The 18,144-nt window shown below is 51.1% G+C and overlaps 1 protein-coding gene across 22 annotated transcripts in view; it reads right to left on the bottom strand.

Annotated features, from left to right (window-relative positions):
* PTPRS (protein tyrosine phosphatase receptor type S) overlaps window positions 1-18,144 on the bottom strand; it is a 166,005-nt gene that overhangs the window by 22,921 nt on the left and 124,940 nt on the right. For 7 of the 22 annotated variants that reach the window (XM_075444333.1, XM_075444341.1, XM_075444337.1 and 4 more), the window contains 12 exons: window positions 15,749-16,054; window positions 13,914-14,107; window positions 13,443-13,469; window positions 11,518-11,635; window positions 7,345-7,935; window positions 6,575-6,672; window positions 5,860-6,113; window positions 5,345-5,438; window positions 4,911-5,126; window positions 2,997-3,154; window positions 1,939-1,950; window positions 44-156 (listed from right to left, as the gene is read on the bottom strand). In XM_075444333.1, the coding sequence (XP_075300448.1) occupies window positions 44-156; window positions 1,939-1,950; window positions 2,997-3,154; window positions 4,911-5,126; window positions 5,345-5,438; window positions 5,860-6,113; window positions 6,575-6,672; window positions 7,345-7,935; window positions 11,518-11,635; window positions 13,443-13,469; window positions 13,914-14,107; window positions 15,749-16,054 (2,181 nt within the window). The remainder of the gene's footprint in view (window positions 1-43; window positions 157-1,938; window positions 1,951-2,996; window positions 3,155-4,910; window positions 5,127-5,344; window positions 5,439-5,859; window positions 6,114-6,574; window positions 6,673-7,344; window positions 7,936-11,517; window positions 11,636-13,442; window positions 13,470-13,913; window positions 14,108-15,748; window positions 16,055-18,144) is intronic. The other 15 variants (XM_075444339.1, XM_075444340.1, XM_075444345.1 and 12 more) reach the window with 5 other exon arrangements.

Genomic DNA, 18,144 nt, shown 5'->3' with positions numbered 1-18,144 from the left:
CTCCTGCCTTCCCAGCGAGAAAGGCTGGTTTGCAGCCAGTTACCTGGAGTTTGGAAGTTGATGCGCCTCATTTCCACAGGGTCCTTCGGGTGGTGAGGGGTGATTTCAGCATTGTTCAGGAGACATTTTGTCCGCGGCTCTGAATCTTTCCGTTTGCTTTGGGAGGGGGAAAAAAAAAAGAAACGAAGAAACAAAAAGACAAAAGCATCTTAGCTTACGGGCCTTTCCTTCTTTTCAGCTACTCAGGTCACGTTTAGACCCGAGTATAGCTCCCACCAAAACCAGAGCCAGATGCAGCCAAGGATGTAAGCTACATAAAATGCATCAGAAAAAGAATGAGCTTTGGAAGGTTTTGTCAGTGCTGTATTTGATGGGTTTTCAACGGCCCAGCAGCCCCTCAGCAGCTTTCAGACACGTCTGGAAGTTGCCCCTTCTCACCACAGCAGTGCAGACAGGCAGCAAAGAGCAGCTCAGGTGCTGTGAATTCACACCTCAGCCTCTCTGCACAGACAAGCCTCCACTGAACTCTGCAGAGCCCTGCAAGCAGAAACCTTCCAATTCTGGCCAAGCCATTTTCAGCCTGAAAGAACCAGAGCCAACATAATCATTTGGAAAAGTACAGAATCTCCTGGCCGTGACCTTGGACATAAAGTACTGATACTGCTCTGTTGGCTTGTTTAGCAGCTCTCCATGCTTTGCTGCAGACAGAGAAGTCAGAGCAGTGGTTTTCAACCTTTTTTGATCTGCAGAACCCGAAAAATCTGGGTTCAAAAACCAGTGTAGACACATTCTCTCCCAACACAGCTGTGCCTGCTGAGATCTGTCTCACCTCTTTGCCAGAAGCTGAAGCCCGCTCCAACCTGCCAGCTGAGCTGCACATATAAGTGCTTCCTATATTTTGCTCAAAATGGCTTAGGTTAGCTGAGGGAGGAGAAAAGTCTTTGCTAACCGGGCTCATTCTCCTTGAAAAGAATTTGGAAGCAAAGCCCAGTGCTGATCTGAAGATGTGATAACCTCTGGGAAGGAAACAGTGACAAGCTGCTGGGAGCAGAACTTCTCCAGCGTGGAGAGAACGTGTACCTACACCCTGAGACTTGCAAATATTGTCCCAGCCCTTCTGGCAAAATGGCTGTACAGCTTCTTGCCTCGCCTGCTTGGGTTGCACAGAAGCCTGCAGTAAAAGCCCTGCAGCAATAATGGCAATTATTTAGGCAGAGAGGAGGTTATTCAGTACATTTTTAGCTGTCTCTTAACGTCATTAATAGCTAGAAGAAGTGGCATGAGCCCTGGCAGCTCTGCATGGGGCAGCATTTTGGAATTACACCACTCTGCAATTTGGGAGTAGTTTATTTTTGCCGCAGTTCTGAAACTGCCGTTAATAGTTCATTGGCTAAACCCATCAGTTACTTCCAGCGAAAGCTCTCTCAGCCTTGGAAATGGTTCGAAATACGTCTCATTTTTGCAGTCATAAACGAACTCTGTCAGAAGTCCTGGCTGATGGGGCAAGAACAGCTTTTGCAGCGGGGCGAGGACAGCTCAGCTGGTGAGATTCTGCTTCCAGTACGCCAGTGGCTCAGGGACAGCCTGTATGGAGCAGTCAGACACGGAGAAAACCTGCTTTCACCTATGACTGCAACACAAATGGGTGTTTCTCTGCTCCATTAACCCAACATTTTATGAGCCGTTTACTGTCACTGCTGCTCAGCTTGAGAAAGGGTCATTATATTGAGGAACGGACAAGCAGGAGAAAGCTGGGCTTTTTCTGCCCCGATTCAAACATGGGCCCGTGCTAGCCTGACACAGGGTGTCTGTTAGGACAGATCTAAAGGTAGGAATTGTACCAACAAAAAGCCCCATCACCACAGACAGTGAACACTTCCTAACACAGCCAGCCCAGCAAGAAAGAACCTAAGCAAATGGCAAATCCGGTGCTCTTACCTGTCTGGCTTGCTGTCCAGGAAAGCAGTAAGTGGAGAGAAGACAAGACAAACGTTGAGGTTAGAAAGGACTTGTGGAGGAAGGGGGAAGCATTTGCTCTGCTCTAACCCTGGTGACACGGGTGAAAGGTGAGACCGGCAAAGATTACCCATTTAGATCGGTGCTAATGAACACCAACAAGGAGCACCTGAGTCCCTGACCCCCCAGAGCACCTGTGTGTCCAGCAGCTCCACGCAGGCTGGGATGCAAAAGGCACACCCATGTGTGTGAGCAAACACACCTGCGCAGGCGCGAGACGGAGCAGGGTTAAGAGAGCTCCCTCCATTCTGGGTACCAGATGTCCCAGCTAAGGACACTCCTGCATCGGCCATAGCCGCCATCTGGCCCGTTTTCTTGATCTATTTTGCTCAGCATCTGCTTCCTTTCCCGTCCTCTTTCACTGCACAGCGTGGCCTGTGTGTGCTCAAGGGCCCCCACTTCCATCCACGCACCATGAGCTCCTCTGAAAGCCAAGGAAAAGGGAGCCATTTCCAGGGGTTGTTCCTGCCTCTCTCCTGCAGACTCATGCTGCACCCCTGCTGCTGCTGCTCTTGTCTCCCAACTCCAGCTGAAAACCAGTTTGGGAACAATGGAGGTCTCTGCTGATCCATGGCACAAAGGTGCTTTCTCTGCATCACCACACTGTGCATCCGGACACAGAGCACAGGAAGGGGAGCCCGAGGCTGTGGCTGCAAGCAGCTCTTCTGGAGGAGACAGGCAAGAGACCTGAAAAACTCATCTAACACTTGCCACAACAGGCTGTAGACAAGCACAGCTTCACCGAGAGTGCCATGGGGCAGACTCTGAAGCACCAAGTCCCTGCAACCCACTGCTACTCTCTCCCGTGCCTCTCAGACCCTTCCATTTCAGCATTTCTGCCACAGGGCTCCTCTCTCTGGTGCCGGGGGAAGGATCTGCCCTCAGCTGACAACCACAGGGCCAAGGAGGAAATTCCCTTTGGGGACTAGAGCTGGGGACATTCAGAAGGGTCACGGGTCTGGGCAAGAAGCATCGCTTACTTTTTGTAGAGTAGAATGGCAATGACAATGCAGATGATGAACACCACAGCCAGGACGGGCCCGATGACCCAGATCAGGCCTTCCTCTCCATCAATGATCGGCTGTGGGTCAGGGTTGTCCAGCTGGATGGGGTCAGAGAAAGGACTAGCAGCAAAAGTCTGGAAGACATGAAAGATTGTGGAACAGAGCTCAGAGATGGAATGGGGACTGAAAACAGTGGGCAAGCGTACAGTATTCCACATGAGAAATTGCTAGAGAGGATACGAACCAAATAACAACAGAGAAAATGCCCTCTTCAATCTATAGAAAAACCTCTTGTCTGTGAACATCCATGTGACACGTATCTTCCTCCTCCAACGCTCCAGGCACAACAGACCATTGAAAGATCACATTCACATGAAGTTGTAGACTGGCTTGTGCGTACAGCTCACTTAACCTTGTAGCCAGAAACGTGCTTTTAGAAAACCAGTTGACTACACCTCTGTTCCACCACATCCCCGAGCCCTCTCCACTGCCACAAACACACAAAGACTTTCTCCAAGCTCTCATGTAACCATCTGGATTTTGACAGTCAGATGGGACTACAGAGAAAGAGGGAAGGGAGTAAAACAACAATTAACGCTTAGAAACAGTCTGGTCTGGTGACTGAAAAAAACCCAACCCTTACAATCAAATTAAGAACATGCAGTATGTCTCCTCTGCTCCCTCTGCAGTGAGCTGCGCTCTTGAGGAGACTCAGAGGCACATTCAGACCCATCAGAGTCCCAACTAATGGGCACTGCCTGCTTGTTCTCATGGGTGCTACATTCTCCCCACCCAGGAAGGCTGCATTCCCTCCCATCTTCCACAGAAACTACAGAAACTAAAATGAACAGAGGGGAGCTGGCAGGCTTGGGTTTGAGTGAAAAGTCTGGGACAGGACAAGAACAGATCTGGGCTCCTGGTCCTTGAACTCGATCACCTCTCAGTAAGACTGAAATGTTGCTGCGTACTTGGGAGCTGCTGCAAATCCAGGCCACTGTGAGCGAGTATGCAGTACCTTGTTCTCAAGCAGAAATTACCACAAGCTGCAGTAATCCGATTGAGAAACCCATTCAGAAGCGTGTCAGCCTAATCCTTTAATATCAAATACACAACTAAATATTTATTTGGAAAAAAAACCTCTGAAAATCCTTAATTTCAAATAGCTTCCTGCTACAACTCCGTAGGGGGATTTAAAAACAACAAAGTATTAGACTGCTTCCTATTGTGCATGAGGGAGGAGGCAGGTAAATATTCACAGTTGTTTTCATGAAGCCAAACACAGCACCACTGAAATCAGCAGAGGTGCTGAAGTGGTAAAAAGAGCAGAGAGCACATGTAGTTTTCCATTAAAAAATGCTTCCGTCTCTGCTTGGCGGGGAACTTTGTAATGACCAGGGCGTGTGACACGCTGCTCTCCAAGCAGGATGTCTGGGGTCATCGCTCTATGGAATACAAGGACAGCCTTCACAAGGTACCGCTCTTTGTGAAGGGGTTTGCCCTAGGGATCTCTGAACTCGAGTGCAGTCCTGAGTGGGTAGTTCAATACTCCCCATTCTGGACTCAGATCCGGAGCCACAAGCGTAGCAAGTCCTGCCTATGAAGACTGGCAAAATGCAGAAGGGCACCAGATGCTTGCGTCATTAGCCTGCCTGCTCAGAAGAGCACGTTTGCTGCCTGCAGACACAAGCACAAACAGCTCCAGCAGCCACATGCAGCAGCTCCACAGCTGGACTGGAAGGTCTTTACAAAGAAAAAAACCCCAAGCTCTGGCATCTGGTGGGAGAGAGTTATGGAGAATGCCAGGAGGGAGCAGCTGCTGTCTCTGCTCGGTAATGGGGACAGAGGGGCACGAGCATCTGAAGAGGGCAAGAGAAAGCAGGCAGCACTTACGGCCTCGGGTTCCTGGAGCACTGCCAGGATGAAGATGACATATTTCTGCCCTGGCTCCAGGGCTCTGTTCTCGAAGTTGTCGTAGTGCTTCATGTCCCCCAAGATGAAGTGGGAGGGGAGGGAGCGAAAACGGGCAGCAATGTAGGGCTTGGGGAAGTCCAGCTGGCGGGAGTGACGCAGACTTCGGCGTCGGAGCCTGGCAATGTCCTGAACGAGCTGGAGGAAGCAAAGCAACACCCTGAGCCCTGATGCCTTCAGCACCATCAAGGGAGCAGGAAGAAAGAGTCAAACCATCCCACTCAGACTGGCCACACCTTAGCTACTCAGAACGTGGAGCACACATACCCCAAAACCACCCTTCCCAGGTCACCATCCCACCCACCACAGCTGCTTGCTCTCTCCTTACAGCTGGCTCCAGTTTCACCCACACTCACCTCCTCCAGGTCCATCTCCTCAGGGCTGCCCAAGGGGTTGAGGAACTGTCCTCCCCGGGACTTCCTCAGAGGCACCACCACAATGTAGTAAGCCCTAAGAGTCAGGAGTAATCAGAAGAAATAGAAGGAATTAATCTCCTTCTACGAGCCACAGAAGCAGAGAGTGCACACGCTGATGTGGAAGGCTAGGTTTGCCCAACAGTCCCACTGGCCCAACCCAGCAAGCCCCTCATTTTTAATTTAGCACAGTTGTTATTGGTGCTCCTGGCATGAGCCTGGATTCAGTGGCAGCCCCCTACGACATGTCTCCTTATTTACTCCCTTCACATTTCTTTAGCATCGCCTGTTAGCTCTGGGAAGTAGCTCCAAAAGACAACAACAAGCAAGGCTAAAAATGCAGGGAACACATCCCCGGCCACGGCCCTTGCAGGTTTGTACTGTGGACTCCAGCCACCAGGGCTGACCCCTGCAACGTAAAGCGAGCACCCCATGCCTGCAGTTGAACCGAAACCTACTGCACAGGCACGGAGCTCTTCACGTCTGGGAGAATCACCACCACGTTCCCATCCGCATCAGGCTTGTGGGTCACCTCTGGCTTCTTCGATAACATGTCAGCAGCGGTCCAGGCAGCAACGTTCTGCTGCAAGCCACCCATGCTATTGCCCCGGTTCATGAGAACAAAGTTGTAGAACGTCCGGGGCTTCAGGTTGGTGATGAGTTTCTTGGTGGTGCGGCCATCCACATCGACATTCAGCCCGTTGTACTGGATCTGTGGGAGGTGAAAAGGCGGCAAAGTCAAGCTCAAGCAACCAAACTCCTTCCTCCCCATTGCTTTGGTTTGCAGAGGACATGGGGCACCCAGCTGTGCCATGCTCCACCCAGCTCTGCCAGAGCTGGTGCCAACACAGGAACAGAAGGCATTGGAGCGGGGAGCTGTCTCGTGCCCACTGCAGGGGCCCCAAGCATAAGGCAGATGCAGGACAGAGCCTTGAGATCTTCTGGGAAGAGAAATCTTTATCTGGAAATGGGAAAATTGCAGGAACTTGCCTAGGGCGGCAATGATCTGGTAACAGAGGTGGGAATGCAACCCAACAGCCCTGGTTTTCAATCCATCTCCCTGATCTACTGAATCCGGAATTCCTGCCTCTTACAATCTCTTCTTCAAACCAACAGACAAGACTCCCAGGAAACTGGGAAGAAACACAGTTCTGACTCCTCCATTCCACTTGCCTTGTATGGGGTGGGAGAGTTGTAATTCTCAGGAAACTCCCAGCTCAGAAGGACAGATGTCTTTGTCACCATCTTCACCTTGAAGTTTTTGGGTAAAACTGCTGAGAGAAAAGTGAGGAGGAAGGGGAGAAAGGAGAAGAAAAGGCAGCGGAGGGAAGGATGAGCAAGAAAGAGAAGGAAGAGAATGTCAGGCACTGGCAAAAGGGCCTGCCAGTCTGGGTCTGGCTGCTGCTGGAGGAATGGAAGGGCTTGCTCCCTCCTCCACACTTTGCTTGAGTTTTGCCAAGGTCCATCTCCCATTGCTCCCTGTCCCCATGCTAACCCCAGGGAGGCCTGAGGGAGGGTGCGTGGCTTTGCCCACACACTTAAGGGTCTGGGTGGCTGCTGCAGGAACGAGGTGCTGGCTTTCTGAGCATGCTCAGGTGAGGAAACCCATCCCAGGTCACGTTCTGAGGTTTTTTGATTTTTTCTGTTTTCTTTTGGCTGTTTGCAAAAGCTGAAGAAAACGCTCTTCCCACCTGTATAGCGACTGGCCCCCCACTTCAGGTGCCAGCGAAAGAAGGGTGTCCGGACTTAACTTAGAAGAAAGTGGTAAAAGGGACTTACCTGGCACAAGGCAGAGAGGAGCTGAGGGACTGAGTGTGAAACCAGAGTGCTCTGCATTTACTCACGAGCCTGGCTGAGCCTGGCTTGACCTCTCCAGCTCTCTGCCTCCCGGCACCAGCCCCGGTTACAAGGAGAGAGAGGGAGGAGAAACCGGTAAGTCCTACCTTGATCCAGCTGGAATGTCCGATACTGGACGGTCGGGCTGTACGGCCCGGGGCCTTTACTGGTGTGAGCACGGATTTTAACATCATAGGCGGTGTTGGGTTTGAGGCCGTTGAGGGTGTACGAGTTCTCTGGGGAGGGGGGCAGGTCTTTTTCCAGCGGGTTGCCAGGAGAACCGGCTTCCCGGTAGGCCACGGTGTATTTGACGATGGCTCCATTCCTCTCGGCCAGCACGGGGGGGAGCCAGCCAAACTGGACCGACATGGAAGTGATGTTGCTCGCCTCGAGGATCTGGGGGTAACCCTTGGGGATGTCTTCAGGGGTGGTGAGTTCCTGCACAGCTTCCTCCCCAAAGCCAGCCCGGCTTTTCACGGCCAGCTTGAAAACATACGTGGCGCCTTTGTGGATGCTGGGAGCGGTGTACTTATCCTCCAGGGCCGTGAACTCCAAGGTAGCCAGGGGGTCGACATCCTTGCGGCCAAACTGGAGCCGGTAGCCCATCACCTGGCCTTCCGCATCCAATGGAGGCTCCCATTTCACCAGGAGAGTGTTCTCCTCTGTCTGGTGCACAGACAGGATGGGCTTCCCTGGGACTGGGAGAGAAGAGAGACACCTTCAGTCAGCCGTGGGACAGGGTGGCTGCTGAGGAGAGGCACCGACTCTCCAGCTGCTGCAATGCGTTCCGAGGATCAGTGCCAGGGATTCAGCTCGACTCGGTGTACTTCGGTGCACCCCCCTGCGAACCGAGCTGCTGCTACCCGCCCACCGCGCAGGCCCAGGGTCTCTGTCAAGTTGAGGAAATGAGGTGCACTGCCAACATGTCAGAGCTGCGAGGTTCTGCACATTTCTGGATTTATTTTCTTCCATTTCCTCAGGACGGAAAGGGGTGCACAGCTCCTCCCTTACCCCCGGACCACATAACCTCCCACAGCTGGGAAGACCAAACTCCGGAGTCCTGACTCCCAGCCTCCTGTTCTAATCACCTGAGCAGATTGCTTCCCAGGGCAGGGAAGAACAAATGCAGGAGTCCCCCAGACTCCCATCCTCTCTCTCTCCATTACACAGCGCAACTCATGCAGAAAGAGGCTGGAACAGCTTGGCTCAGGCTGGGAAGTCCAGAGCAGCTGAGGGTGAAGTAATGAAGGATGGGAAAGGCAGCCTGGGCAGCCCCAGGTCCTGAGCAGCAGGCACGAGGCCAGCTCAGCGACCCTGGCAGGCATCTGATCGCCCAGTTGAGTACAGAAAGAAGGAAGCACAAAGAGAGTGGAAACAGAGCCCAAAGTCTGTGCAAGGCAGAGGGCAGGGAGAGTTGCTGCTTACTCTGTGCAGTTTCTCTCTTCTGGGGGAAGGGAAAAGACAGCCGAGTGTTGGTGTGTTTTGAGTTAGCTCCCTCCTTAACCTGTCAGTTAGTTCCTCCACATTTGGGGGGATATTGCAGGAGCTCAGCAGCGCCGTGCCTCTGACTAATGAGCCCTGGCACTGCCCGACTGCTAAGCAAGCCCACAGCCACAGTTAAATGACATGAGCAGGCCCAGAGGTTCCTGAAGATGGAGAAACCAGAGCATTAATTCCAGCAGCTCACGCATCATTTACACTCAACTCCACTATTAGAGATCTAATTTCTTTCTCTCTGCCTTGGTATTTTTTCTGGTTGAACAGGAGGAGGAGAGAGAACGGAGTTAGGAGAGATCCCGGCCCGCTCCCGCAGCACGAGTCCGTCGGAGGGTCGGCAGGGTGGGAAGCTGTACTGCGGCTACCGGAGCCAGCAGGAGGGAGCCGGCACGGAAGGATGCTGCCCGTGGCAGGGACCCTCCCGGCAGAGTCAAACCGGGGAAATCACTCTGCCTGCTGCATCGACTGGCATCTGCACATGGGGCTGAGGGGCTGTCTCTGAAACCAATGCTTTATTCGTCTCAGACTCCCAAAGAATGGCTAGGGAACAGCGCTGGGAGAGCCTCCCTTGGAATGCCTAAGAAACACATTAAAGAGAAAAACAATACCATTACCTTTATGTTTTGGTTTTTATCGCAAATGTTACCATAATCAGCTGAGCTTGAAAATATTACATTTGCACTACAAATATTGTTTGGAAGAAAGGTGAGAAGAAAGCAGGGGGTGGGGAAGTGTTTTATTTTGCAATTGGTTTGGACAGTAAAGGAGAAAATTGGATGTATTACTGTATTTAAATTCAGCCCCTAGCCCTGAATGATAAAGAAAGAAATCTCTCCTCTCAGAAGGTATATTGACTCAACACTGCAAGGAAGATAAGAATGTTACAGAGCCATTTGAAACATTTTTTTAAAAATAGCTATTTCAAGTTGGGGGAAATTGAGTTTTGGGTAATAGCTGCTGTGCTGGAGAAAACATCCCTCTGTGACTGATCACCTGCACTGCAAATCCTAATGGGGAGAGATGAGGGAGGGTGACAAGGGAGAGTGACAAGGGAGGGATGCAGAGAGAAACGCTCTGGGAGAGAAAAATGAAAAGGGTAGAGAGCCTCTGGAAGAAGGAACCGAGAAGAGAGAACCAGGGAGCTAGTGAGAAGAAACATGGGCAAAGCAGGAGGGGCAAGGAGAAGAGGGCGAGGGAAGGAAAAGGCTTCTGACAGCGCACTGAAACTACACGGCGTGAGGACAGGAGCCTGGATGCTGGCATCCACACGCACCCTGCGGTAACATCTGCTAGAGCTGGTGTCCTGGAAAGCAACCTTGTTCTCTTATGTACCGTTCTCTTAACAAGGCAGGAGAGGCAAGAGGGGAGAGAAAGGCTGAAATCCCACTCCCTTGTCTGAACACAAGAACGCAGAATGAGATGAAGACGTGAGTAAGGACAGGGAAAAGGCAATGGCACGGAGAGCAGCCATGGCTCCAGCCCTGTGTGCTCCAGGCCAGGGCTCCTGCGCCCTCCCTGTCCTGTGCACTCGGCTGAGTGTCTGTGCTGTCTCCAGAGCCTGAGCAGAGGTTTCCAGGTTAATTATGTTGCACTGACCGAAGGCCTTTGATCTCTGCGGAGGCAAAGAGCAACGTTCTTCCAGAAACAAGGGATGATGTCAGTTTATGCAGCTGCTCCAGGCAGGGTGAAGATGACTGCCCCAAAACTAAGAAGAAAATGAACAGACAGGCAGCGGTGGGAAGGTAGTAGACAAAGAAAAGAAACAAAAAGGGGAGAGAGCCATCATCCGACAGCAGGAACAAAAGAAAGAGCATGAGAAAGATGGGGTGAGAGAAGGTAAGCACAGTCCACCAAGACATGGACTGGGCGAGGGACAACTCCAGGTCTAGGCACTGTAGTCTCCCTCCACTGCACGAGACCTTTCCCACACTGCAGAGCAGCGGTTTAGCCACGAGAGCAGAAACCACAGGAATGCAGGGGCTGAGAGGACAGGTGGAGCATGTACTTCTCTTTTCTGCTTGCAGCACAACTGTTTGGAGGAGCAAAGGATATCCTGTTGCCCTTTGTGATTCCTCTGTTTAGGCCCTGCCATCCTAGCTCGGCACGGCATCCTCTGTACTGAGGCTGACGGACACTTCACCATGAAGAATAGGTCAAAGGGAAGAATGAATCTTGATGGTACGTGCAGACAGAGCCCAGGTCCCAGAAACGCTTGTGAGGAAAGGTCAATCGTGTCAGTACTCTTCCCTGTGCTGATCACTAGTCCTGAGCAAAGAGGGGAGGGACGTTCAGCCATGACACCAGAAGAAGAGAAGAGTGGGCAGTGTGAGCCACCACTGTCTCCCTGCTGCTTTTCAGTTCTTTGCAAGTCAACATCACGACAGCAGACCTCTGGCTCTCCTGTTCCCCCGGGTACCTGTGTGTGCCAACTACCAAAGCTACTCAGTCTCCGCAGTGTCAGACCAGGCAGAGATTCCCTTTACTTTTGGTGCACTGGATTTTATAGCACAAGAGATTACAAGCAATGAATTCACTCTCTCTTGCACTGCTGGGTGTGTCTGGGCTTTCTGCAGCACTGGACAGAAAATCATGTCATCTAGTGAGGGCTACCTGTGAGGAATGAAGGCCTTTCTGCCTTACTAGCAGTAATTTTGTCTTCGGGGCAGCATGGCACTTGTTGTAAGTCTGTCCTTCAGGACGGGAGTGGGAAGCTGAGACTGGAGAAAGAGCTTCTTGGCTTTCGGAAACTGGTGAATCCCAGTGGTTCAGGAAAAGACTCTTACCTGCACCCTTCGTGGTGACCACTTTTGGTTTGCTGCGAGCACCATCTCCCTTCATGGTGTAGGCGGCTACAGTAATGGAATACGCAGTCTCAGGCTGGAGCCCAGCAATGATCAGTTCCTGTTTGCGAGATTCCAAAGAAAAACAATGTAAATATTCAGGTACACGGGTAGATCTCTCCTCCTTGCAGGAGTCTCAGCCCTTTTCTAGCATGCAGGAATATTCACTGAATCTGAAACCATGAGGCGCTCTGGGGCAACTGGGCAGATGTGGTAACTGGCAGGAGGATGAGGGCCACATTCCCTTGGCGAGAGGCTCGCACACCCCGGCTGCGAACAGACCCTCTGCAAACACAGCGTGTCTCTGCAGGGCCCTGGCTCGGCGCGTTCCCTTCCAGATCTACCTCTCGCACACTCCCTATCTCAGCATAAACTGCTTCAGCCATCAAAACGCTGCTGCGCTCTTCAAAGTGTTCCTCTTCGCTCTGCCGTCCCAGAGGAAGTCTCAGCGGTTTCAAGGAGATTACATTTTTTTGCTCCATTACCCCCCTCCCTTCTCTCCTCAGAGATACTTTTTAATGCCTTCATAATATTAAAGGGATTGCTTTAAAGCGAAGACGACATTTTCTGCTTGCACGCTAAAGCTCTCTGCTAAATCCCCTGTACCCTCCTTCCTCCATCCTCCGTCAGCCTCACCACACCCGGCTCCCGAGAGCTGTTGTTGGCAGAGAGGCCTCGAGCACAGCCCTTTGCCACGAAGCAGTCAGCCCTTCGAAGGGCGGAGTTGTAAAAAGGAATGCCCGTGCTAAACCGACCAGGACGAGAGCATACGCAGCAGGGTTTTCTCCAAGGCCCTGAGAAGGAGGGAGATGCGAAGGCTGCGCACGTTCTGCGCTGTTCGTCTCACCTCACCCCCCGCTGCCCCTTTGTGCTTTCAGTATTGAATCTCAGGGCAGCACTTGGAAAGAATTTGCTGGTTCTGAAAATATCTGTATTGCCCCCAAAGCTGAGCAGGGAGTGGAACAGCAGAACTTCAGAACAGTGGGATTCTGACCGACGAGTTTGGAAGCCATTAGCTACAGGGACAGGTCTGTCTTCCAGAAGTCAAGAAATCTGTTCTGCTTTCACACTTGCCACTAGGTTTTATTACGATTTGAGGCAAGAGACTTTGCCTTTCATATGACTCAGTTTCTCCATCTGTAAAAGCGAGGCCCCTCACTTTTGTAGGGCACTTGGCAATCTCTAGGAGACATCAATCCGCTCACTTCAGCAGTGCGTTATCTTGGGAGCCAGCCATTCCATGAAGGAAATGCTTTCTCCTACTGCTTTATGGCTGCAAGATCACGGAAATCATTTAGCATTTTAGCAGAAGTAGCAAATGCCAAACACTCAAGCTGATTTTAAGGTCTGCTTAAAGGGTAAAAGCACCAATAGCGAGTCAGTGCTCTGTATGAACGAGTACCCAAGAACCTCGGCCCTTTAAGGGCACAAAGCATTTGTTCATGCCACGACAGCTTCGGCCGTGTGGGGTTTTGAACACCCAGTGCTCTCCAGCCTAACCGTGTTTTTCGGTCACAAGGCAGAGGTGCTTGCAGACCAGCCCAGCTTTAAGCGTATGTTCGAGGTAGTCCCAAATTCAATGTCCCAGCTGCTTCCCCATGGAGGAGCCCCAGATTCCGCTTTCCTTCAGAGCCGAGGGGAAAACCCTGCAGTACTGCTGCGTGCTGCCAAACTACACAATCACACGGGGCTGCAGAGCAAAGTGGACAGGGTGGGGACAATGCATGGGAACACCAACAACAGGCTTTAAAACAGGCTCACGGGCACTGCAAAAAATAAAGGAAAAGGAAAATATCACACCACAACAGGAAGTGGGAGAAGGGAAGGGACAGAACCAGGATGGGAGGATTTTTACTTTTTTTACTTACGTATTCAGCAGTGTCATCTGTTTCCCACTGGGCAGAGAACAAGAGAGGTTTTGCACGTGAGAATACAAGAGGGGAAAGAAGGGAAAGACAGAGACACAGCATGAGGAAGGAGTCCCTGAGCAAGCAGCCACACAAGGTCAGAAGTTACCAGGCCAGCATGAAGGGAGAAGAGTGGGAGATATTAGTAGATTCCACTGTGGCCTCTGCCTGTCTTAAAAGCCTTCCCAGCCACAGGGGGGATGGATGGCATTTAGTTCAGTGCTGGGACAGCAGTTCATACTCTTCCACAATAGCTACTGTCTGGGAGTGCAAATGAACTGCAGAAAGACAACAGCCACCTTGTCACAGAGACCCTCATCTACTTTCTCCAGCGTTACGTTGCTTGGGATTGAGACAAGGCGGCTGAAGCGCCCACCCCCCTCACACCTTCCAGGAGAGGAGAGGAGATGGGAGCAGGAGGCGAGTCCTTACCTGGGCGTCAGCCAGCATGATGTCCTTGATCTGGGGCAGCCCCCTGGCCTCTCCATTCTCCATGCGTACATAGTGGACCTGGTAGCCACGAATCTGGCCGTGCTGGCGGTTCTGGACTGGGGAGCGCCAGAACACTTGGATGGCGGTGGAGTTCAGGACCTCCACCTCAACTTTGCGAGGCGGCGCACTGGGCACTGCGAGGAAGGGAAGGAACGGGTTAAGAGTCACTTGGGGACTTCTGTCTGAGCCTGACACTTCACCTATGGGCCATACTCACTTCACCTATGGGATAAATGCACCCTGAATCTACAGCCTTGAAAGGAGGGGGAGCCTTAACAATCTAGATATCCCATCATCTGTCACTGGTGAAACAAGGAAGCAGTTCCAGGGGATCTCATCTGCATGGCTCAGAGATATCATAGGACAGAATCGCAGAATGCTTTGGGTTGGAAGGGACCTTTAAAGGTCACCTAGGTCCAACCTCCCTGCCATCAGCAGGGACATCTTCAACTGGATCAGACTGCTCAGAGCCCCGTCCAACCTGGCCTTGAACGTTTCCAGGGATGGGGCATCGATCACCTCTCTGGGCAACCCGTGGCAGGGTTTCACCACCCTCACTGTAAAAATCTTCTTCCTTATATCCAGTCTAGATACGCATGGAAACGTCCACTCATAGTCCAGCCATTCTCCCACAGGCTCCTCTGTCCTCAGTTTGCTCAGACAGGAGAAACCATATAGTTCCAGCTCACATCCCAAGGGCAAAGCCAACTTCTAATGAGGCAGAAAAGCTCTGGTCCTGCCTGTGGGATGCTGGGGTGGAGAGGACACAGAGGGGGACGTGCCCTTGGAGTTCCCTTGTCCCTCAGGCAGGGCAGGCAGGTTGGTGGTTACAGCCGCTGCCTCATCTTAGGACAGGAAACAAGAGATGTCTTGGATGGAATTTGGGCTGAATTTTTTGAAAAACTATAAATAATAATACAGACCATAACAGCTTCACCTGCAAGAAAACCCTACTTCCTCTGAGCAAGGTATTCTCTCCATTTGGATGTGGGCAGATGCTTAGAGAAACAGGACCCACACTGGGGACAAGCCTGTTGCTTTTTAAAAAATTCTTTTTATTTGGGATAAAGGAAGAAAGCCTGAGAAGTTTGGAATTCACTTCTGTTATTTACTTGACCTGCATTATTTGAGGGTCCTACCTCACCCCCACAGTGAGGGTGCTCTCCCTCCACGCACACATTCACATTTTTTCCTGGTTTTCTTCTACTGTAGAAACACCAGGGAAGTTCCAGCCTCGCTGTCCGCGTTTGTGCTCAAAGTCTCTGAGCTGGGCCGCTGACCGGGAGTCTGACCTGCTCGTCACTGCAGGGCTTTTTAAACCTTGAGAAGGAGATTCTTCCTTTTTACCACTAACCAAAACTTTGACTTAAAGAGGAGCTAGGAACAAGGAATGTGTGGGAAGGACACTGAATATTTTAAAATCGTTTCTGGCAACAATCATCTCTTCTCTGATTTCATTTCCTTGCTGCCTCAGCTGCTTCCCTGCTCAGTAACAGCATCTTTTCAGGCAAAGTGCTACGGTCAAGGCTCAGAGGCTCAATGTTAAAAACCCCCAGCCCTAAAGCAGGGAGAGCATCCCTACAGACCCCAGCTCTCAGAGGGGCTTGAGGAGAGGGCAGCAAAGGATGCTGCACATCTCGGACCAGACGCTTCGGTCTTGCACCATGCAAGCCGTGAGAAGGGACTCGAGGTGTCCGCCCCAGCGTGGGAAAAGCCCACTCCAGGGACACGAATTCACCAGGGGACTCGGGGGAAAACCAGAAAAGTGCAATTACCATCTTCATCTGTCCGGACGATAACCGGCGAGCTCTCCGGGCCCGGCCCCACCTCCGTATGAGCCACGACAGTGATGCGATACTCTGTCCACTTCTCCAGGGACTCCAGTAGGATCTGACTGGTGGTTGGGGGGATATCATTCACCTCCTTAAGCTCCGTGTCCTCAGAGTCCAGCGCTCGATAGTAGACGCTGTAGCCAGCCAGGACGCCATTTTGGCTTTCGGCCGGAGGCGGCCGCCAACTTACCAGAATGGCGGTGGATCTGGTGCTGACGCATTTTACGTCTTGAGGGGGGGCAGACGGTTCTACGAGGGGGGAAAATTCAGGAGGGAAAGGGAAGAAGGGGGAAAAAACAAAAGATGGGAAAGATAAAAGAAAAAAAAAAGGAAAATGATAACAAAAAAATCTAAAATAAAACGTACAAAAATTTGGTTTAGGAAGATAAAATTAAAAAAGAAGAGAGCTTTTTGTTGTTGTCTTTTTTTTTTTTTAAACGAAAAGAAAAAAAAGCCAACAGAAATGAAATGGGGCATCAAAACCAAAATGTTATAAAGCAAAGGACCATAACAGCAAGCGGGCTAGCCAAGAGGGGTCCTGCTGCTTCTACTAAGCGTAGCTGGCACAAAACTAAGCAGCCAGCTTTACCCTAGAAAAGACCTTTCCTTTAGCTCCCTGTTTTACAGCAGTCTGGCATACCCTGCCCTGGCTGGTAAAGCACTTGTTTCCAAACTGCAGTCGCTGCGAGCCTGAATTTCTTTGAAGGGATGTGTGAAAAGTAAGTAAGAAAAGCAAATCTTTTGCCAGGAGGCTTAAATTTAAGAGTCTGTACCTCCAGATGGAAGTTATTAGCTGTCCACAGACTGAAGGAGGCAAAAAACCATGGTGGTAATGGCCAGGGTACTGCCAAGCAACGACCCCAGAATGTGTTCAGTCAGGAGGGCTTTAGAGAAAAGCCTTGCAAAGGAGCGAGGCAGCAGGGTTGCCCAGGTACTCAGGTACCCAGCAGGGTTTTCAGAAGTGGCAGCAGGTCTACCTCTCTGCCTAAACTACGTCAAGGTAATTCTGAACGTCCTGGGAGGACGCCTTTGGCAATGAAGGCCTACGCAGCCGCGTGTTCTCACGTTGGCAGCAGTCAACTGTCTCAGGGCTGATTTTCAGGAGATGGGGAAGGTGTGAACCACAGCTTCCTAGTGCAGGGCTGCTCACTTTGGTGCTTCCTGAGCTGCAGTAGGTAATTTTTAACGTGGTCTGCTCCATAGGAAGCAGGACGCTGACACCAGCTCCATCAGACACTCTGCCCTGGGGCGCACGCCGCTATGCCATGGCCGTGCCCTGAGATACAGGGAGAGGTGCAAGAAGCACAGGTTTGTCAATGGAGACCTTGGCAAAGTCTGGACAAGTAATCTGCCACTTCTGTACCCCGCTGTAACCTGGGCACTTTGGGAAATCTTAGACCAGACTTCTTTCAGTCACTAATTCCAATCAATCAGCCCAGGTAAGCAGAGAGAGTGATACATTTTCAAGGCAAATCTGCAAATCCCATCTCACCCAATACAGTCAAACCGCAATAAATAGCTTTTAACTCTCTGCAGACACTGCCAGAAACTGGGGTGTCCTTATAAGCCCCCAAAGCACCACCTGCAAGAAGCAAGGGAGTAGATAAACGCTGGTCACTATCTCTCATTTCTCTGTCGGTTTTTAATCAACAAAAAGCTCTTTTACGGAGGAGTGAGTTTTTCAAACCTCTTACTCCCATCCCTGAGTCACAAACAGATGTTTAGGCCCAGCCTGCCTTGAGGACTCGGTTAAATCAAGCCACGCTTTTCCCAGCTCATGCTGGAGTGACAGCCACGTGCTCTGTGTCTGCCTCCCTCAGAGGGAAATCCGCGGGCTTTGCAGAGAGGGTAAAGACAGTCCCCACGCCGCCGAGCCGAGCACGCTGTCCAGTAGGACACTGCGCGTGTCGTCCTCCTACTTTCATGCTTTATCACTACACTTTGTCTGTATTTAAACTGGCAGAATGAAACCCTTCTCCTCAGAAATCCCACTGCAGAGGGTGGCAACCCCTGACCATGGCTAGCCACGCAAAATAATACAAAACACGTCAAACAAACAAAACCAAAAGTAACAAACTGGAAAATAAAACATAAATCAAGCCAGTAACTTAAAATAAACAAACATCAGAAAGGAAATCATAATAATAAAATAATACTGATACAAAAAGTGACTCCTTCCAGAACATTCCCAGTCTGTTTACCTACCTTCCACGCATCAACTGCTAATTTATAAGACTTTCTTACGAGAGCACAAGAGAAACTGAGCTACAAGGCCAGACCAAGCTCCTGGTGGGTTTCTGCACATGACTGGCTTTTAAAATGCCACCCTGCCCCTGTGC

The sequence above is a fragment of the Opisthocomus hoazin genome, chromosome 27 (genome assembly GCF_030867145.1).
Source record: "Opisthocomus hoazin isolate bOpiHoa1 chromosome 27, bOpiHoa1.hap1, whole genome shotgun sequence".
Classification (NCBI taxonomy): domain Eukaryota; kingdom Metazoa; phylum Chordata; class Aves; order Opisthocomiformes; family Opisthocomidae; genus Opisthocomus; species Opisthocomus hoazin.
The sequence above is the reverse complement of the archived record's forward strand: the minus strand, read 5'-3'. Positions and strand labels throughout refer to the sequence as shown.